Source organism: Sinohyriopsis cumingii, chromosome 10 (genome assembly GCF_028554795.1).
Source record: "Sinohyriopsis cumingii isolate HCF-2022 chromosome 10, ASM2855479v2, whole genome shotgun sequence".
In the NCBI taxonomy this organism is placed as follows: Eukaryota; Metazoa; Mollusca; class Bivalvia; order Unionida; family Unionidae; genus Sinohyriopsis; species Sinohyriopsis cumingii.
Window position 1 is genome coordinate 96,574,088 of NC_142970.1, and position 23,221 is coordinate 96,597,308.

The following is a 23,221-nucleotide window of genomic DNA, read 5'->3' on the forward strand; positions in this document are numbered from 1 at the left end:
TATATAAATGGACCAAGAGTTCAGACCTCACCCCTTGCTCGTCAATTACGAGGCATCTCGCGACGGCATTGTCAGAAACCGCAGACTGAAGAAGCCGGTTGGATGGAAAAATAATCAGGGGTATTTGATGTTTGGTGCCGGAAAGAAGAAGTACTATGTTCATAGGGCGGTATTTGAGGTATTCAACGGATTAATCGAGAATGGACTTGTGATTGATCATATTAATAATAATAAGACTGATAATTCTCTTATAAATTTGCAAGCTATCTCGCAAAGTCAGAATGCCAAAAAAGGCCAAACTGGTAAATACCCAAAGAAAGCAAGGGGTGTTAAATCGTTTGATACAACAACGCACGAAGAAAAAACATTTCACTCCATGAATGCGGCAGGGAAATATTTCGACATTTGTATAACCTCAGTACGATTTGTTGCAGAAGGAATACAGAATTCAGCGATCTCAAAAAAGACTGGGCACAGAATTCGATTTTCATATATAACAGAAATTAGCGAGTGACGAAGTCACCGTGACAAGGCCACCGGCGCCTATGGCGCTGACGAAGTCGCCATGACAGTGCGAACGCTACAACAAATCGTCTGTTCCGGAAGAAAACAAAGTATTCAGTGTTGTTGAACACCTCGGGATTGATACACGGGGTTCATTTTTTTTATTTAAAAACAAGATGTTTTATAAGAATAATGAATATCGAAGACATCAATAATATATTAGCCGAGATTTCAAAATTAAAAAATCAAGGAATTGAATTATCTGATGGTCTCGACAGCGAAAAAATATTATCCGATTATGAGATTATTAACGAACAATCGAAACGGGGGCGTTTTACCCTGGCCCGCGAATACTTTTTTATAAAACGATTACAACATACGATTAATGAGAACCTGTACCACAATGACGCAAATGCATTCATTGGACTATTTACTGCCTTTGAAATAATACGAAAAAAACTTGGACGTGTTTATGAACGACGCCGGGAGATTTCTAGTAAGATCAAAAACATTAGAAGGATTATAGACGGAGCCTCCGATGGCACACTCGGCGAGAAATTAGAAATTGCGGAGCAATTGCAATAATGGTAGGCGAATCACTCACTACTCGGCTAGCCAGAGAGCGGCTAGCGGCGCTTAAAAAGTTCATACCGTTACGAGACAGGGTCCGAGAACAACTTCAAACGCAGCAACAAATGCAAACTGATTTTGCTGTTGGAAGCGAAGAACTCTTTGCCCCGGTAACTAAAGCGACTAAGGATGTTACGGCGGCAACTGTACCCGTTCTTGGTGCGCTTAAAAAGATAGCAACTCAGACCGAACAAACAAAAAGGTCTTTAGAAACACTTCCTGCGAAAATAGCGGCTGCTACAACACGGAGGCCACCACCACTCGCTATAACGGAACCACAAGAACCTTATGTTACAATGGCCGACGAGGAAGAACTAGGTGCTACTGCGAAAGAACCAGAAGAAGAAATACCGGAAGAAATACCGGAAGAAATACCAGAAGAAAAAGAGAAAGAGGGGAATATACCCCGTAATGTACTCAAGAAGAGCACAATAGATCAAATTAGAGCCCTCGACGATGAAGAATTAGTTGATTTTGCCGATGCAAATTTTGCTAAGAAAATACGAGATAAGAAGCATATCAATAGCGGTTACGAGAAAAATATAAAGTCGTTAAAGGATTGGACAAGAATGGTGTATTTAGCGAGTAAACATAAAGATGCATTACCACATCGTGGTGATCCCGATTACGATGCATTCCACAAGAAAGTTGAAGACAGAAGACTAAAAAAAGGAAAAGGATACTCTGTTGGTAAAGAATCCTACGGCGTTACCTGTCCTGGTAGTGTTCTCAGTGATATATCACGGCTAGAGGTACTAATTGGAGGAAAACGAGCCGGAAATAACTCTCCGGAAATAATCAATGAGGCCGCTAATATTTGCAAGCGTTTATTTGCAGGCGGTATCATGGACATTAATGCATATCGAACGCTCATAGACGAACTCGTGGATGATTAAAAAAATTATAAAATTATAAAATTATAAAATTATCGTTTTTGTTAATTTTTGACTGTTTTTTGACTGTTTTTGGCCATTTTTTGACTGTTTTTGGCCATTTTTTGAGGGCAAAAACCCAAGGAAATCATTTAGAGAAAATCGATGTTTTTCTGAAAAATCGAGAAAAAAACGACTATAGGCAACAAAAAACGACCAAAAATGACTAAAAATCAAGAAAAAACCAGAAAAAAACCAGATTTTTATCGAGGGCAAAAACCCAAGGAAATTTTGATAAAATTTATTCCGGTTTTTGATTCGGTGGGGGGGGGCGATCAATCACTGGTGATCACAATCACTAATTGGAAAACTGGTGTTTTTATAATAAGGATGATCATACACTACAACCACGATAAACCAGTACTCGTCTACGTGGTAAACTCGCGATTGCCTGTTTACCGCGCGTACTATGGAGATGGTCTCGGTAGCACCATTGCGGGGTTATTTACAAGAATGGCTCCAAAAGTAGCGCCGTTAGCCAAACAATTAGGAATGAAGGCTATTGATGTTATTCGTGATAAGGGAATCAGCGCTATTGGAGATGTTGCCGGAAAGGCGCTTTCAGCCGCGCGGGACAAACTAATGTCGTTGGTGAGGTGAAAAAAACAGATGCCATCAACGACAGTGATGCCTGCAAATGTCAGTAAAGTAATAAATAACGCCGTGGAAAAAAAACTAGAGTCGTTGGCGGCGACGACCTCGCCAATGGCGACTTCGCCATCCACCGATGCGTCAACCAACGCGCTCATGAACGCAATAGCGGGGGAGTGGTCTTAAACAGAATTCAAAGAATTTACGACGAAAAAATCGCAATTGAAAACATCAACATGATAAATAATAAAATGTTTGCGCGTACCGCTGATCCCGCGCTTGATATGGACGCCCCAGTGCGCAGGGATGATTCTGTCCGTGATTATCAATATTATTCTTATTATGCAGCACAACCTGACCTACGATCGCGAATTGAACTTCAGGTCCAAGATACCAGTAAATATTTTTTGCCGTGTGAAGCGTTTATCGAAATTGAGGGAGAACTCGTGACAAATGCTGCCGATAATGCGCCATACGCAGATGACAATCGTGTTCGAGTTGGCTTTGTCAACAACGGTATCATGGCGTTATTTGAGAGCGCCAGATATCTTATTGACGGGCGAGAAATTGAATCAATAGAACGCGAGGTTGATGTTGCAACAACGATAATTGGGTTAGCGAGATACTCGGATGATTATACAAGATCGGCGGGCCCATCTATGATGTTTGCGAAGGACTCCGCCGATAACGCTGATCATCTTCAGTACGTCAACGTGCTGGTGGAAAGAGATACCGCACTTGCTAATCAAGCTGAAGCAGCCAATCCAGACCGCAGGGCAAGACCGGGCGCTGAGTTCAATATTATGAAAAGTCTTAACGATAATTACAATATGGGATTCGCAGCACGAGTAACAATGTTGCAAAGACCACGCCGACAGTTTTCATGCGCGATTCCACTCCATCACATATTTGGATTCTGCAGAAATGTCAGGAAGGTTATCTATGGGGCTAAGCATACAATCGCGCTAACGCGAAGGGGGAATGATAACAATGCAATATGGCGTGCTGCTGGCGTCGCTGCCGGTAAAGTCATTTTAACTAAAATGGCATTGTGGATGCCGGTGCTGACTCCATCAGTTACCACGGAAGCACGATTGTTAGCATTTATGGAACAGGGAGGAAAATCGTTGTTGAGTTGGCTAGCGGTAACAACTGATGCTAAAGAGGATAACGTCGCCGATACGTTTACATGGCACCTGGCATCAAAACAGGGTGTTTCAGCCCCGCGTCATATATTCATAGCGCTACAGAATAGGGAACGATTGGGCAGTCAAGAACACAGCCATATGATATTTGATCAATTAGGAGTCAGGGATGTTTCGCTGAGAATAAACGGACAACAGGAACCATCCGAGGATATACAGCTTAATTACGGCGACAACCATATCGCACGTGTGTATCATCGATTGCTGTCATATATGGGTCGTGATCAAAACGTCGACACTGGTTTGCAAATATCACAATTTGATTTTAAAAAGTTGTATCCGATTTATTATTTTTCGTTGGAACATCTTGATTTAACGAGACAATCCGTCGTTGATATACACTTCCGAGCTCGTATAGCCCCGGGTGGTGTTAATTACAGAGCGGTTGCTGTCATTCTCAGCGATAAATCAATGCTGCTAGAAGGCGTTGGTGGACGAATGAGAATCGTTGATGCGCCAGTGGAAAACATGTAATTGAAAGCACAAAACGCGTTTACAATAAATGTCGTATAGTGTCGTCAGTGTAGAGTTGACTGATGGTCAAGTCAAGAAATTACGATCAAAGTCGGCTAAACAATGCGGGACCACAATAACGCTGAAGCCGTCACAGATGGCAGGTGGTAATCATAAGATATCGTTGACGGCGCGTCAAATAAAACATTTCAATGATGCGATGAAGAATAAAAAGGGTGTTCAAATAGATTTTTCGGCCGCAGCAATTAAAAACATGGAAAAGACCGGTGGAATATTTCCGCTGTTAGCTGCAATTCCGGCATTGATTGCCGCGGCCGCACCAGCAGTGGCTAAGGCGGCTGCGTTGGGGGCCGTTGGTACCGCGGCGGGAATGGCATTGAAGAAGGCAACCGGGAAAGGCTACAAAAAAAACGACCCGTGGCCGGAAAGGGTCTAAGACTACCGGGAACTCCGTATTCATGGTACTCGGGAAAGGGTCTAAGACTACCGGGAACCGTTTATTAACGCAGAAGTCAATGACTCCTATGTCTAATTTTGATTTAATAGACGCCGCAAACGCGCTAGCGATAAAAAACTTCAGAGGTGTTTTTATGAGGGATCAATTACCGGCGGCACCAAGGAATATTGAAACCGGCATAATTAACCTCGATGGGTCCTCCGGAGCGGGAACCCATTGGGTTGCGTACGCGATTGATCCGCGTGCGATCGTCTATTTTGATTCATACGGGTTAGCCCCGCCGAACGAGTTCATGCGGTATATCCGGGCGTGTTCAGCCCGGGCGTGTTCAGCCCGGGTTTTTTATTCCACTCTGCCAACACAGCAGTTAAGTGACCCGCCGATATGTGGCCGTGAGGTATTGAACGTACTTGCGGCGATTTCATCATCGCGAAAACCACCTCATGTGGTTGTAAACGAATACACTAGTGGGGTCGTAGAGGCCCGGCGGTTTAATTAAAAACACCGTTTTTTTTTACAATAACGATGATTGATATTTGGGGACGACCGGTTTCGGCGCTGAAAAAGCCCACGGAAACGCCCGCCACCGATGACATAAAAAAACTAATTGAGGATGAAATCGCTGATACGTTGAACTTAACCAGTGTTGACCCGGGCGAAATAGTTGTATTTCAAGACCGCCAGGGTAAATTGAAATCCGGTAATGTGTCGCTGAATGACGTTTTAATACGACAGCGTGATGCCGCCGAGGGCGCTATCGCGTTGTATACCGGCGACGGACGACTCAAACCGGGTGAACATCTGTCGACGGTGACGGATAGGGTAACATTAGTCCAGGACGGTTTTATAAGGTTGGATAGATCGGTGACCGAACTTGACACGCAGGTGAAAAAATCTGTCACCGAGGTGAAAAAATCTGTCACCGATATACAACTCACTACCGCTAGTTTTTTTGGGACCCCGACGGTAACCGAACCGAATATTACAACAATAAAAAATACTATTTCGGAGTTTACAACGCTGTCGGGCCAATTTTACACGTTACGAAAAAATGTTAACAGGATCGATGACAACTTTGATAAATTCTTTGGTAAAAAAAATACCAAGCTGGATGAGATTACAACAACTATAAATGATATCACTGCGTATGGACGGGAAATAGAAACAATCAGAGCTAATGTTGCAGAGAACAAATGGAGTGTAGACGTGCATGAACGGGAAATAGGAATAATCGGCGCTAATATTGCAACGATCACAAATAATGTAGACTCGCATGGATGGAAAATAGAAAAAATCAAAACTGATGTTACAATGATCATGGGTAATATGAACAAACACACACAGGACATAATAACAATCAAAACTGATATTGAAGCGAACAAAAAGGGTGTAGACGCGCATACACAGGAAATAGGAACAATCAAAACTGATATTGAAGCGAACAAAAAAAATATAGACGCGCATACACAGGAAATAGGAACAATCAAAACCGATATTGAAGCGAACAAAAAAAATATAGACGCGTATTGGCGGGGAATAGGAATAATCAAAACTGATGTTGCAGCGAACAAAAAAGGTATAGACGTGCATACATATGAAATAGGAACAATCAAACTTGATGTTGCAGCGAATAAAAAAAGTATGACCGAGAATACACGGGAAATAGAAACAATCAAAACTAATGTTGCAGCGAACAAGAATAATATAGACGCGAATTGGCGGAGAATAGAAATAATCGGAACTGATGTTGAAGCGATTAAAGACGGACTACCGAGAGTAGTAGAGCAATTCGAAAAAATAAAAATCCCTCATGAAAACACCATCAACACAGTATACACAATTCGGCATGGATCATTCGATTGGACTCCTACACAGAATACAGTAAATATTACCGCAACTGTTAAGGGCATTTATCGATTGACACTGGTTTCAATGATGCAGTTTAATATATTATCGTCGAGTTCATCCGGGTTTAACAATACAATATCAACAATTATAGACAGGAACGCAACTGAACAGTTTACAATTTATGCCGTTGATGGAAATCTAGCCGGGGCAAACATCACATGGTATGTGGAATTTGTAGCGAATCTAATTAATTAAAAACACTAGCTCTTTTAAAATAAAAATGACCACCAAGGAAATTGAATCAGAGGTATCACCGACGTCACATCAATATCGATTCGATACCGCAAAAGAATTCTCCGCGAACTTAAAAACGCTTTCCGAACAATACCGTGCAAAAATAAAAAAATACCGTCGTAAAATAACCGCCATCGACGCGGTCGTGTACTCGGTGTCGGGTATAGTAGCTGGCGCCGGTGTTATTTTATCCACGGTGACCACGACATCCCCGATCGCTGTTCCAATCGTTATCTCCGCAATGACAACAGTTGCTGGAGTCGCCAACGCAATCACTAGGAAGATATCATCGTGTTTTCAGAAAAAACTCAACGAGTATACAGTAAAACATCAAATAGTATCCGACGCGTACTCGAAATTATCCGGGTTGATCTCGTTATCGATTGATAATTTGTTCGTATCCGATGTTGAATTCTCCACGATGGTCCAGTTGTATAGCTCCGCGATGTCAAAAATCGAGGATTTTCAACTGGAAGCCGGAACCACTTCAATGGGCTCTGATTATTAATATTAAACACTAAAGACAACAAATAATAATAATGTCGCTGAACCCCGAAGGGTTTCAGTTGCTTCAGAGGATCACGGAGAACACCACTCAGGTACAAACAAATATGATATCAATAACGTCAACGAAACCCGAATTTAGTGTGAACTTCCCATCGCCGGTTCCAGTGAAGGAAATAGCGCTGGCAAAATTGCGAATATATCACAGTTGGCCTAATATTCGAGCGAACGCATTTAACGGACAACAACCCAATAACTCGCTGGTTTTTGCACGGACAAATAAACCCGATGGGACCCCAGAATGGGAGGAGGTTACAATACCAACTGGGTCATACCAAATAGAACAAATCAATAAAGAATTTCAACGCAGGATAAAATCGATCACAGGAAAGGAATCAAAAATCGCTATTACGGTTCATGAACCGACGTTATCGTCGACGATTGAAATAAGCACACCGGGGTATATGGTTGATATCTATAACAGTTCAATAAGAACCATACTAGGATGGCCTAAGAATCCACCTCATGAAATCCCCGCGGACTTGCACACGAATGTGCAATCGTATCATGAGATTAATCCCGCTTATCAAATTGATTTGTCTATTATGAAAAAAGCGTTATTACCCAGTAGGTTTATATTTCAAGACAGGAATACCATGCAATGGATATTTCCGTATAAGGAAACTCCTAAATTGTCCGGCGAGGCCACAGTTAAATTAAGTGATATTAATAGGTATTTTGCCGAGATTAATCGTATTTGCCAATCACAACTAGAACAGCTACGGGAAACAAAAGCACAAAAACACGTTGAGGTGTTAAATCAACTTATATCAGACATGGAATATATTAATGAACGAATCATCGGGACAATATCCGCTAACAGCGATGATAATAAACAACGATTCCTAACCGAGTATAATATCGCAGAAGCCGATTTACCGGATTTTAGGTTTCCAGGATACAACGCGCCAGAACTAAGAAAGTCTCTTAATGATTTTCTCAGTCCATCAACTCATATCCTCAGACACGATAACGGAGATGATGGTAGGCATATTGCCCCGTACAACGTAAATATCGCATCGGTGATAGCAATCAATCTAGTGTGTGATGTTATCGAAGGGAGTTACCAGGTGGATACCAAGCAATCAAATCAAGCTCAACAGGGGTATATCCTTTATTCATTTTCACCAACAGCCCCTCCGGGATTTTTGATCGTTGAGAGTCCGATTAATCCGGTCTATATGCGATGCCATGATCGGTTTTTAACGAGAATTAATTTTAAAATTACCGATCAGTCAAATAACCTAATTGATCTACAGGAGGAGGAGTTAGTGATCACTCTGTTTGTAAGATCATAAAGATTTTCATTGTAAATAACCATTTAGCAGCAGAGGGGGCGATGACATCGACGCGGTCGTCGATGTGTTTACCGGACGCTGACGACGCTGGGGATCGGCGCGCAGAAGGTGTTAATTAAACCAAATGACGATTGGACGACCCCCCCAACGACGACGTCGTTTTTTTTTTACCAGGCGCTGACGACACTAGATCGTTGAGTTGCAGAAAGTATTAATTAAGCCAAATGACGATTGGACAAAATGTCGGATTCGCCCCCTCTGCTGCTGTTTCATCACTCTGAAGTGTACTTGTGTTATCTGTTTCATGACTATGAAGTGTACTTGTGGTATGTGTTTTATGACTATGACGTGTACTTATGATATCCGTTTCATGGTATCTGTTTCATGACTATGAAGTGTACTTGTGGTATCTGTTTCATGACTACTAAGAAGTGTACTTGTGGTATCTGATTCGTGACTATGAAGTGCACTTGTGGTATCTGTTTCATGGCTTTGAAATGTACTTGTGGTATCTGTTTCATGGCTATCAAGTGTATCTGTGGTATCTGTTTCATGACTATCAAGTGTACTTGTGGTATCTGTTTCATGACTATGAAGTGTACTTGTGGTATCTGTTTCATGACGATGAAGTGTACTTGTGGTATCTGGCTGATGACTATAAAGTGTACTTGTGGTATGTGTTGTATGACGGTCTAAATGTAAGATATGGGTGAAACACGTTTTCGCCCAGAATGAAGCAGGTTCGACGATTAATACGAGAGTTAAACATATCCTAACCAAGCATGAAAGAGGTTCTAGGATTAAAACAAGAGTCTCGCATAAGCAGGTTGTCAATCCATGTTTAAATATTGATATCGATATTTGTTATACCCGCATAGGCTATAGGCATGCAATTTGTTATACCCGCATAGGCTATAGGCATGCAATTTGTTATACCCGCATAGGCTATAGGCATGCTATTTGTTATACCCGCATAGGCTATAGGCATGCAATTTGTTATACCCGCATAGGCTATAGGCATGCAATTTGTTATACCCGCATAGGCTATAGGCATGCAATTTGTTATACCAGCATTGGCTATAGGCATGCTATTTGTTATACCCGCATAGGCTATAGGCATGCAATTTGTCATACTCGCATAGGCTATAGGCATGCAATTTGTTATACCCGCATAGGCTATAGGCATGCTATTTGTTATACCCGCATAGGCTATAGGCATGCAATTTGTTATACCCGCATAGGCTATAGGCATGCAATTTGTTATACCCGCATAGGCTATAGGCATGCAATTTGTCATACTCGCATAGGCTATAGGCATGCAATTTGTTATACTCGCATAGGCTATAGGCATGCAATTTGTTATACCCGCATAGGCTATAGGCATGCAATTTGTTATAACAGCATTGGCTATAGGCATGCTATTTGTTATACCCGCATAGGCTATAGGCATGCAATTTGTCATACTCGCATAGGCTATAGGCATGCAATTTGTTATACTCGCATAGGCTATAGGCATGCTATTTGTTATACCCGCATAGGCTATAGGCATGCAATTTGTTATACTCGCATAGGCTATAGGCATGCAATTTGTCATACTCGCGTAGGCTATAGGCATGCTATTTGTTATACTCGAATAGGCTATAGGCATGCAATTTGTTATATTCGCATAGGCTGTAGGCATGCTATTTGTATACTCGCATAGGCTATAGGCATGCAATTTGTTATACTCGCATAGGCTATAGGCATGCAATTTGTTATGCCCGCATAGGCTATAGGCATGATATTTATTATAATCGGAAAAGGCTATAGGCATGATATTTATTATAATCGCATAGGCTATAGGCATGATATTTATTATAATCGCATAGGCTATAGGCATGATATTTATTTTAATCGCATAGGCTATAGGCATGCAATTTGTTATACCCGCATAGGCTATAGGCTATAGGCATGCAATTTGTTATACCCGCATAGGCTATAGACATGCAATTTGTTATACTCGCATAGGCTATAGGCATGACATTTATTATAATCGCATAGGCTATAGGCATGCAATTTGTTATACTCGCATAGGCTATAGGCATGCAATTTGTTATACTCGCATAGGCTATAGGCATGCAATTTGTTATACTCGCATAGGCTATAGGCATGCAATTTGTTATACTCGCATAGGCTATAGGGATGCAATTTGTTATACTCGAATAGGCTATAGGCATGCAATTTGTTATACTCGCATATTCTATAGGCATGATATTTATTATAATCGCATAGGATATAGGCATGCTATTTGTTACACTCGCATGAGATATATACTCGCATGGGATATAGGCATGCAATTTTGACTAGTATGGGCTATAGGCATGCTATTTGTTATACTCACATGAGATGTAGGCATGCTATTTGTTATACTCGCATATGATATAGACATGATATTTGTCATACTCGCATCGGATATAGGCATACAAATCATTAACGGTCGCAAAATCAAAATTTGATTTCAATGTGGAGTAGTTATATAATATTAAATTATTATTTACATAGATTAAACTATTTACGATACTTTGTAGCGTTTCTTACATTTATCTTGATGTACTCTGTACACTTGTCTTGTTCTTTAAAATGGGAATGGATGTCTAGCAAAATGACAAATTGTCTTAGAGAAACAGATAATAATAATAATAATAATAATAGGAAGATGAAGAGTAATAAGAGGTCTGGTACCTGAAGGACACGGATCTTTATCACAACCCTGAATCATGGTATCCATTCCTTCGCAGACCTTGCCATTATTACTCGGGATAGGATTGTTACAGTATCGTTGCAAAGTCTGTACACCATCACCGCACGTGGTGGAACAATCTGTCACGGGATGATAGTCACTCCATCCGCCATCTCTCAAAACAAAACGCAAGATCAGCATGAATTTAAAGTAAACGAAACTTACTCTTATATAAAAATATATTTTCGTCTAAACTTCAGAAACTAGCTTAGTCATCATTGGAAATTTTAATGCAGTTGAAACTCTGTATTTCTTAAAACCTGACTTTGTTCGCGAAAAGTCTAGTAAATTACAAGCATTAGTCTTCCATTATAAAATCATTGGCATTGAAACATACATAAGTACAAGTTGAATTCACCGTCTTATGTGAAGAACGGATCAGCACAGCTTGTATTCTTCTATATTCTTTGACTCTCTTTGACTACAAGATCCTTCTACACTTTGACAAGTAGGTACATAAGAAAGCGTTCCAGTAACTTCCCGTGGGTCGGTGGTTCTTTCCGGGATTCTCCCGGATTCTTGCTGAACTTGCAATACTGGCCGCTATGTACGGCCTGTCTTGTCCTGAACAATGGCGTTAAACCTTATAACAACAACAACAATATTTTGACTACAAAATCCGTAAAACCTGGCGTAGTTTGTGAGTATTTTATATCGACAGCATTTCGACAATTATTCTTCTGATATGCACTACCAATTTAAGAAAACATGCAATTATAATATTTACACATTTATGGAAAGAATAAAAACACATTGGAAGACAATCAGACATATTCCTCTATCAGTACTAGTCGAGACTGTTAAAATAACGATGGCAAAATACAACGAAGACAGTGGTGGGAAAGACGAAAGAGAGGAGAAAGAAGAGTTTGGAAAATTAGAGACGGATTAAATGAATGAAAAAAAAATGAGATTGAGAAGAGTCGAAACTTAAAGAAAGATGAAGTTATTACCTATATGACAGTGAAATGTGTTACACGACTGACTTCCATTGATATCTCCGACACAAGCATGCCCTCCAAACAATGGCGCAGGATTGTTACACAAACGTTGTAAGGTCTGCAAACCACCGCCGCATGTTTTTGAACAGGCTGAAGAAGTCTGCCATGGTCCCCACACTCCGTCTACCGTACGTAAATGATCGAGAATATTATTATGGAAAAGTCATCTTTTATGTAAGAATATGAAAATAGATTTAGGACGAACTTTAGGATGTCACTGCTCAAAGAACCTTCGTATTCACATTTTAAAAATGGCGCTCTGATTCAATATTCCAGATGCGAGCTTTATTATTATACCACAATTCCTGAGAGAGAGAGAGAGAGAGAGAGAGAGAGAGAGAGTTTTATATTACCAACAGGGCAATCGATTACACATTGCCTATGCTGATGATGCTCAGTTTCGCTTCGCTGTGGTTTCTGCATATAAGTATCCTTTTCAGATGACCGAAGTTCTATTCTGTGACGTGTTTGGACGCCATATCCACACGATACCGAGCATGTGCTCCATGAAGACATTGTATGTTCACCCAGTACAATTGCTATAAATTCAGCCAGGAACAATACTGTTGTTATGATTCCACTCATGTTGTAAACTATAAAGAGAGAAACCCATAGTTTGCGCTTTACCATATTTTTACTAGGATGCTATCCGAGTGCAATCAAAAACGTAAGCAAAGGTATAAACTTGGTGCAAATTCATAGTGATGCAGCTGAACATATTTCAGGTGTGTCATAGAAAGCATGTGAAATTCAAATAAATGTAATGCCTATCTAGCCGGGTAACATCTTCCTTGAAATAATTCCATGGGGATTTCATGATGAAAACTATCAAATATTTCTTTGGAGACCCGAAAGAACAACAAAAACAAAAACATGTTATTACTTTAGGAATCTACTCTAGGCATTGTGATAAGTTAGTGTAGGCATCACTTGATTTGTACATTTTTGGCTGAGTATTTTTGCCGAAGTATACATGAGAAATTAATTCGTTTATTTCATCATGAATAGTACAAAAATCAACATGTACACTATAAACTAGATTCTTAGTGTGGTGTTGGGATTTCGTTTGCTAAAGCTAACGTTCAGTTGTTAAGAACATTCTGCTGCAAGGATATTTATATTGTTCTGTAATGAAGACAGTAACCGAAGCTAAAGTGACGTCTGCATAAGTGGCAAGGTTTGACACCAGCTACTCACTCAACATTATCTGCCCGGCAGAGACAGGGAAGGTACTCCTGGAGAAATAAGGTCAGATGCCAAAGTACTGAACTTCATCAGAGAGCGTACTTACTTTGTCGATAAAGTATGTCAGGAGATAAGCAGATGTCTTGGCGATGTTAAATTCCGAAATGTTGAATTATGGCGTGCCGCATTGCCCAGAATTAAGACACAATTCATGCAGAAATGTGTTGTATAGCCACACGAACTGTTAACGTGCAAGCACCTTTACACTACTTCTGAAGAATTATCATGTATTCCTTCCATATTATAGTGTTTATTAGCACTAAGTACCGTAAAAAGATTACCCATTTGCCAATTTATAAATGTCCATTCGTGTTTATCCACACAGCAAACAGTGCTATGCTAAAGGATATAAGCAGGAAACGTGCCGCAGTTAGTTTCTCCATTATGAGCATGGATGTTTTCCATGTGTTTGGTATTGGTTACAGGAAATCAATGATCAAAGAGTAACAAGTTTGCTAATTCTTTTGACATCATTATATGGATGCATATGAAGCTGATTTCGTCATTTGTGCGTTTTGAAAAATACAGTTGCTTTGTTTATCTTTTATTAATTCAAAAAGTTTTAAGTTGAAGTGATTTTATTTAATGTCCTAAGACTTTCTAGTTCCACCACAAGCAAGTATATATTTCACACCTAATACTGCCACAATTCATGCTGTGAGAAACAAATATATTTGTAGGCTTCTGTTCGTACGTTGTATCATTACTAATGTCATAAATGCGTTGCTTTTGAAGGACGGTGAGAGTACCAATCACATCCTCCACCACGACAAAAGAAGAGGTCAAAAAGTTACTAAATTATTTGTTTCATCTGATTGGCAATACTTGATAATAATAGAAAACAGTACTTTAACGAGATTTGCAGACCAAGAGGAACTGAATTTATGTATTTTGAGAATGACAAAAATATCTTATCAAAATCATGGAAGTCCGGGAGGATATTACACATTGCGCACAACAGATTGTTATATCTCCCCAGGCAATAATAGCATTCAGTCAGTAATTGGATACGAACTATTTAAAGTCATCAATTTTAGAATTTGTATGCCTTACACATAAGCACAACAGCAAGCTTTTCTAGACAAGTTTGGAGCCAGCATCCCAATGACAGCGGTTCACTTACATTTAAAATGACTGATGGAATCATTCATTGACAGTAATAATTGTGTATGTGTTCGGATAGTTGTATATAATATTAACAGCCAACGTGAAGAAATATGCTCATCAAATACACGATCCGCAATAATAAAACTGTCAAACGCACAAAGAGAGAGAGAGAGAGAGAGAATGATACATTCAGACAGACAGAGACAGACAGACAGAGAGACAGACAAACAGAGAGAGAGAGAGAGAACATGAGTTAAGTTAGGTTCTCGGCAACATTGTTATCCATAATTAAAACAAATCTTACTTAGGCCGATGTATTCGACAAAAAGAAAATTGACTGTTCAGACAACCATCTGTTGAGTGGCGATCAGACACGATATGTTTGACTTAGAAGGAAGTGCAAACACTTTGCTTTATATGACACATTAAACTGGAGATTGTTTACGGAAAAATTGTGTTTTTATATGTCTGGCCGAGCAATCTCATACCTAAGATACGAATGAGATTTGATTGCATTAAGATTAAAAGCTGCCAATTACAAAAAAAAAAAATATTAATGTCACAATAGCAACAACACGAAGCACGAAGGAAGGTTTTGCGTGAATGTACAGGACTGCCTAAACTATTAAGAATTTTATTTCTAACTTCGGATTTTTCCCTTGAGAAATGAAGAAACCTTTTATGTATATGTCTGGTGAAGAACACTTATAGATTACACATTTTAGAGTTCTTCAAATTTGCAGAATTAATAAATCAAGAAACATTTTGTTCGAGTGCATTTATACAGAAAGCTCTTATGTATAAAGTCAAATTTAGTTGTGTGTGTGTTCATGCAAGCATGTGGTTTGTGCAGGAATGTATTTTATCGGTATCAAGTAGAGGTTAGCAACAAAACTTTTGATAACTGTTGGATCATATTGAAACAATAGAAATGATACGATAGTCGCAAAGAAAGCCAGAAGTACACTGGAACTGGAAGAAGATTCTGAACTCTGGACTCGTTACATAAATAAATAAAATGTTCTGAAACCGATCGTCTAAGACCAGAACCCAGTTTCAACAATTCTGTTCAAATTTAGATTTGATTTCGTGTTGCTTTTGACAATGACGACAACATCGGTAATTTTTTTATTAGACAAAGAGATTGTGGAAAAGATGCAAAATCAAATCCTTACTTTGCAGTTTAACTTATGAGACCTTTCAAGTCTTGAAAATGGAGTCTATAGATAAATTCCTCAAATTTTTTGAAGAACCACTAAACGTGACATGCTAGATATGGCAAGACTAATTTAAGGAACATTTATGATTGGCTGAACTGTAATCTCAGGTCAGTGCTGAATTTTCTGTGAGAAAAATGTTTTCTTAATTAAGTCAAAATAGAGGAAGAAATGTAGAGCTTTCTAGTGAAACTTGTCGCAGGAGACTCAGTTGTGACAAGGGCTGTAAAACTAACGGCTGTACACATGTAAATGGCAGCAAACAGAGGCGTCAACAAGTCGCAAAACGGCAACGATCTAACTCTGTTGCAATCGTTTTCAATGAAGTCTTCTATATATTGACCTGTTTTAATGCCATTAAATATATTCAATTATAATCGTCTTCAATGAAGCCACCATATATTGGCCCGTTTTAATGCCAATAACACGCCTTTTAATATTGTGTATTCTATTTTCTTGTGTTAAGAATATGAACAGTATACGAATGATTTTCAAATTCTGTCGTGATGCTCTTTCGATTTCGATCTCTCGTTTTGCCTTGATATGCGTCACGCGATTCTGTTCCGATAATAGATAATAAGCAGTAGAACAATTGTAACTAAAATTGATTTTCATTTACATAGTAAGAAAAAATAGCTCAGTGAAGCTATTTTACTGACTAGAAAAACTTGAAGACTAAAAAGCCCAATTACATAATACATACACACGGGCATTAATTTTCCTATATATTTAAAAAAAATTTTTACACCTGCAGATTCCGTGTATGTTCACAGTTACACACACGTAAGGATTGGGAAATTACACGTATACAATAAATTTTGTATATGCAGACAATTTAATATACAAATACAAAGATCGGATAAGAATAACAACAAACATGCAGAAAGTATGCGTACGATAAATGTAAAATGCACTGCGAATACATTCATCTGAAGACATTGCAATCAGAAATATCATATACAGCATAACGTGTATGACATACTTCGCTGGAATTAATGCAACAACTGACAGCATGTACAGGAAAACAAATATGAAAGTAAGACACTGGGATTAAAATCAACTACATGCCAAGTACTGCGACAGGACTAAAGCTAAAACACCAAACATCTTAAATAGGGAAGGAAGCATAACTTTAAAAGAAATGCAAGCCATATGACCATGTTGGAGGCGCTTGCAAGTCATACTTTTATATATTAACATAAAAGCTTAAAGGCAATACATACAGCTGAACCCAGCAGTAATGTCAATGTTGTTACTTATGTTTGCATCTAGTGCATTTATATAAAGCATTACCAGATCAGTTCTTGAAAAGAGAATTGAAATCGATAAATTCTGGGGTTATTCTTAAACTGATTGGTAAAGAATTACAGCTTGCAGAAAAGATTGTAACGCATGCCTGGTTGTTATAACATTTGGAATCTCTAAGGTGTTAGCAACCCCCCCCCAAAAAAAAAAAAAGATATAAATGAAGAAGTTGATTTTGACAAGAATGAGGACTATATAACGCAGCTGGACTCTATTATATTCTTAAAGATTCAGGAAAGAATGAGGATTATATAACGCAGCTGGACTAAATTCTATTCTTAAAGATTCAGGAAAGAATGAGGACTATATAACGCAGCTGGACTCTATTCTATTCTTAAAGATTCAGGAAAGAATGAGGACTATATAACGCAGCTGGACTCTATTCTATTCTTAAAGATTCAGGAAAGAATGAGGACTATATAACGCAGCTGGACTCTATTCTATTCTTAAAGATTCAGAAAAGAATGAGGACTATATAATAAAGCTGGACCCTATTGTGTAAAGATTTTGCAGATATCTTCATGACAAACATACACGCTTATGCTCAGCATTCATTTAATGTTATAAAACTGTACTGAAACAGTGGTCAGCTAAATGGATTAAGTGGTTTAAAGAGAATGAGATGAAAATAAATCATGATAAGTGCACAAGACCCAGCAAACCTAGAAATAGACATGAAAGAGCTATGCAATTTATCTTTACTGAACATAAGAAATATTACTAAACTCCATGATAACACTTCGTATTCGATTGCTGGCTGTAGACGTTTTCAAACGTTTGAAAATACAAGAGTTGTATCCTGGAGATAGTTGTGGTAATGTTGGTGATGGTGTGTGTATGATTTGGATTATTAACATAGCTTTAAAAAATTCAGTCATATCGCTACGACGTCTGCAGTGTGGCAGTTTACAATACGTCTAGCATTGGGACATCATGCTGTAGACATGTAGCATGGTGTTCCACCCAATCATATTATCATGACACCTGGCCGACCTGTCCTAACATTAAACTCTTAATGATGTGCGCCAATCGAGGCAGCAGCTAGTACCATTGTTATGTCTTTGGTATGGCTCGACCGGGGCTCGAACCCACGACCTCTCGCATCCGAGGCAGACGCTGTAACCACATTGGCCAACGGTGCGTTCCCAACCTGTTGGTAAATCATAGTTCAGGTTCTTAATTGAATTAAATTGAAAAGGCCGAGAAGGTGGAATCGGATGCAATCGAGAATGGCAGTGGACACTGTCGAAGTATCTACTCTGGTTGAGATTCACTCTTCATGGGTATGCATGAGCAAGGCATATGAGATTTATATTCAATCAGCACAATACTACCTCATCTGAGCGATTTCTTTTATATAATACCTGTTAGCCTCCATTCACAAGTTCCATCTTTCTACACTTGTATGCTGGGTAATCATTTCAACACATTGTACCAAAAATAGAAATTTTGACGAAGTCATTATATGGGTTTTTTCATTTAATAACGGATGACTATGGCAGCTTTGACTAGTTTTTTAATAACGGATGACTGTATGGCAGTTTTGACTGATTTATTAATAACGGATGACTGTATGGCAGCTTTGACTAGTTTATTGATAACGGATGACTCTATGACAGTTTTGACTAGTTTATTAATAATGGATGACTTTATGGCAGCTATGACTAGTTTATTAATAACGGATGACTGTATGGCAGCTTTGACTAGTTTATTAACAACGGGTGATGGCATGACAACGTTGATTAGTTTATTGACAACCGATGACGGTATGGTAAATTTGAGCAGTAAATTAACAACGGAAGACATTAGGACAGCTTTGACTAGTTTATTAACAACCGATGACGGTATGGAGGGTTTTGACTAGTTCAGTAACAACCGATGACGGTATGGCGGGTTTTGACTAGTTCAATAACAACTGATGACTGTATGGCAGCTTTGACTGGTTTATTAACAACCGATGACTGTATGGCATCTTTTACTAGTTTATTAACAACCGATGACTGTATGGCAGCTTTGACTAGTTTATTAACAACGGGTGACGGCATAACAACTTTGATTAGTATATTAACAACGGATGACAGGATGGTAGCTTTGATCAGTTTATTAACAACGTACGACGGTATGGAAACTTAGACTAATTTATTACCCTGTTATTACCTATACTACTAATATGACTAGCCAATCAGTAATACATATATTTGTTTTCAAATTGTATTAGCAACTTATGTGTGCAAGCTCTAGGATATTAACGGGTAGTCAGATTCAAGGTTTTGTAAAATCTCTATATGGATAGGAAGTGCGCAAATATTAAAGATTGTTTTTGTACGGCTTAAATTTAGTTTCTTCTGTAAGGATATATATAATTGTGTTGTATGACAAAAAGACAGTGCCTTAAACCTTGCATTTTAAATGAATATAGTACTGACACAAATAACGTCAAATCATTTTGAAAACGACTTTTAAAAACTGATGACAAACTTTATGTTCTGAAACGAATTGGAAAATTTGAGAAAAAGAAAAATCCTGAAATATGTACAGTTGAAAAATTGAGATGTCAGTAATGTCTATCAATTGGCTGGAGAAACCTTCTTTTCTAATGATGATGTTAACTTTTATTTTTTGGTCTGTCGAAAAAGCAAGAGGATATAACTTTGTTAGTGTGAAAAGTAAGATGAAGGATACTGTGTTAGTCGAAAAAGCAAGATGATGATGCTTTGTGTTCATCAGTCTATAAAGCAATAACATAAAATTTAGAAAACTAACATAGAGTGAGGAAAGTGACATGTATGATTCGTACTGCAAAAAGTTCATAAAAAAGCACGCCACTTGAATGGCACTGCTGAGTATTGATGCCAATTATTGATGGGTTCTTTATGAGACAAGAAACACATACAGTCAACATGTCTACCATTAAATGCTAGGTTTGTTTGGTTTAATCCTTTACTTCTCAGTGCAAGAATACTTTTCCAACAGTTAATCAATCCACGTATCATTATGATATGAAGATATTTCAAATATATTGACTTGGTAACTGATTAGTACAAGGAGTGGCCAAAGTCTACAATGGAACACGATACTTCGCGTCAGTCTATTGAGGAAATGGTAAATGGAAATGTTTGATTTTAATATGTTATAGACTTTAATGTTAATCGTGTTATCAACGAATTAGACGGAGAGTATCTATCATGCTTTAATGGTTTTTTAGTATATTTTCTGACCAGCAATACCTGAATGCTAGTCCTGTATGATATCCGCTGAGCAACTGCAAATTCGTCAGAGATAAGATAACAGATATAAACGTACATTCAAAACAATGCTAATGCATATATTTTAATAATTGTATTTATTTTCTATCAATTGACATTCAAAGCGTATCAATCGATAATAGAGTCACTAATCTGACGATTTGTAAGATTAAGACATTAATTTTGGTTAATTGCAAAATAATTTCTAATAACCAATAAAACAGAACTTACTTTGACCGATGTTCTGGAAAGCAAATTGGCTTTTTAGACGAGAGACAGCTGAGTGACGATCGACCACGATGGATATAAGTAGGATAAAACGTGTTTGTCTGCTGCAAATGTACAGTCTTATCAGACACACCGATTAGGGAAGCAATCTGGTTTAATATGTCAGAGCGTGCTAATTTCACAGCAGAGACATACACTAGTTTTTATCGTAAAAAGATAAGAATCTTATGGTTAAAAACAAATTATTATAGTGAGAAATAGCAACAACATAAAGTTCGAGGAAACATTTTGCATGGATGTATTGGACTGCTTCAACTATTTGGAATTTAATTTCTAATTTCGGAATTTTACCAGAGAAAGGAAAAATCCTGTTATCTCTCTATCTAGTGAAGGAAAAAAACATAAATGTACAAAATTTGATAATCTTTAAAATACCCAAATTATTTCCTTTAATCGTAATATCATGAACCATTAAATCAACGAAACTATTGCCCCATTGCCCCAGGTGATCACTTAATATTTGTAATTTCCATGACGTCATATGCTATAATTACCTGGATAAAACATATCAGCAATTGGAGACTTCAGAATAAAGCATAGTCAACAGAAGGCCTGCTTAAAAAATATCACTTCATCAAAGAAGGCACCTTTCAACAACATCAAGAGACGGTCCAATTGAAACTAAGAGAGTTACAAGACTCGTGTTTGAACAATAGGCAGACGAGATTCAGTCCTACGCAGACAGGAATGATGTGAAGAACTTCTATGATGCTTTCAAGGCACTCTACGGGCCACTTTCATCGGGAATATCTCCAATACTGAGTCCCGACATACTGCTTACAGACAAAGAACATATTCTTCAAAGATGGACACACCACTTCACCAGCATCCTCAGTCAACAGTTATCTATTCAGCGAGGATGCGATTGATTAACTTCTGATTTCCCAAGAACACATCAACACAACACTTGCTGAACCGCCTGTGCTGACAGAAACTATGAAACAAATTGTCATGCTGTCAAATGGCAAAGTACCTGGGGAAGATGCTTTACCAACAGAAGCTACGAAAGCCGGGTTCTCGCACATGGCATAAAAACTTACTGAACTGTTCCAGTCAATATTGACTTTGGGAAACACTTCAACATTGACCCTGAGGCATTGGGAGATCGCACACAGGATCGCTTTACATGGCGGAGTCTTATCCATACTCGAGCAACTTTCAACGGAAGAGTAGTGAATAATCAGTGCAAAGCGCAACCGGGCAATAGTTAATTAATATGGAGAAAATTTTGGACGCAGCAGTCACAATAACTTTAGCTGATCTCACGCTTGAGACAAAGTATATAACAGTGTTTCAATCTAGCAATAGAAAACATCTCAGTAACTACGATAGGTTTACTAAATATATTTTATTTGCATGGTATCAGTTGAAATCGCAGTTTACAGAAGCCACAAAGTATTTCCGTTTGTGATAACATAAGCACATGCAAACTAACAACTCAGTTGATGATGCTGTTTTTCGTCATTCGAGTTCGAAGATGACAATAGCTGGTTTGGTTACTTTGAGTACATGAATGACTGATCAAGCGAATTTGTACTTTGAATTGTCTGTTAAACACTTTTATTACGACAGGTTTTAGTTAAGGACTCTCACATTATAGCCCTTAATGTTCAGTCAGACATTCCATTGCAGATGGTTTTTATCAAAGTTTAAAAGTACTGTTTTTTCCCCCACCAAATCCATAACTTTGTTTTGTACATTTATTTTTCTTCATCAAATTGTATTTTGTTTGGGGGTCTATCTTATGTGATCCCTTAATCGCATTGGTGATTTAATTACCCTCTTTTGTCATTTTTATAACCTAAGATGATCTCGATAAGAGCTTCATAACTGTAAAAATGTATTTATAAATCTTACTGTATCTTTTGATTTTTCCATGCCAACCATATCAGTATACGACATTTCATCCAAGTGGCAAACGAACCCTAGTCTTAAATTATTTTTTTTCTCTCGCTTGCACGTGTAATGTGTATATGGAATGATCAAATAATCATTCTTCCATTCTTTCAAGTCCGTGCATTTTATTAAATTGTTGCCCTGCTCATTTCCTGTCAGTTGTTTATTGATATTAGTGTAGTCAACTGGACTTCCAGGAGGGGTAAAGGTGTCTTAAATATTGCTTTTTGTCGGTCGTCTCGAATGGAGATGGGTTTTTGGTACAACATACAAAACAGTATTGAAAATAAATATCAGAGGAACACATTGTACCTGATAGATTGTCTTAAAGTAATAAAGAA

At 38.3% G+C, this 23,221-nt stretch overlaps 1 protein-coding gene across 1 annotated transcript in view; it reads right to left on the minus strand.

Moving 5' to 3' along the window:
• Window positions 1–21,085, minus strand: part of LOC149790618 (thrombospondin-1-like) — a 38,240-nt gene extending 17,155 nt beyond the window's left edge. The window contains exons 1-4 of the mRNA XM_089971428.1: window positions 20,928–21,085; window positions 12,931–13,170; window positions 12,530–12,700; window positions 11,519–11,689 (exon numbers count right to left, since the gene is read on the minus strand). Of these exons, the coding sequence (XP_089827554.1) occupies window positions 11,519–11,689; window positions 12,530–12,700; window positions 12,931–13,162 (574 nt within the window). The 5' untranslated portion in view covers window positions 13,163–13,170; window positions 20,928–21,085. The remainder of the gene's footprint in view (window positions 1–11,518; window positions 11,690–12,529; window positions 12,701–12,930; window positions 13,171–20,927) is intronic.
• Between the last annotated feature and the right edge of the window lie 2,136 nt (window positions 21,086–23,221).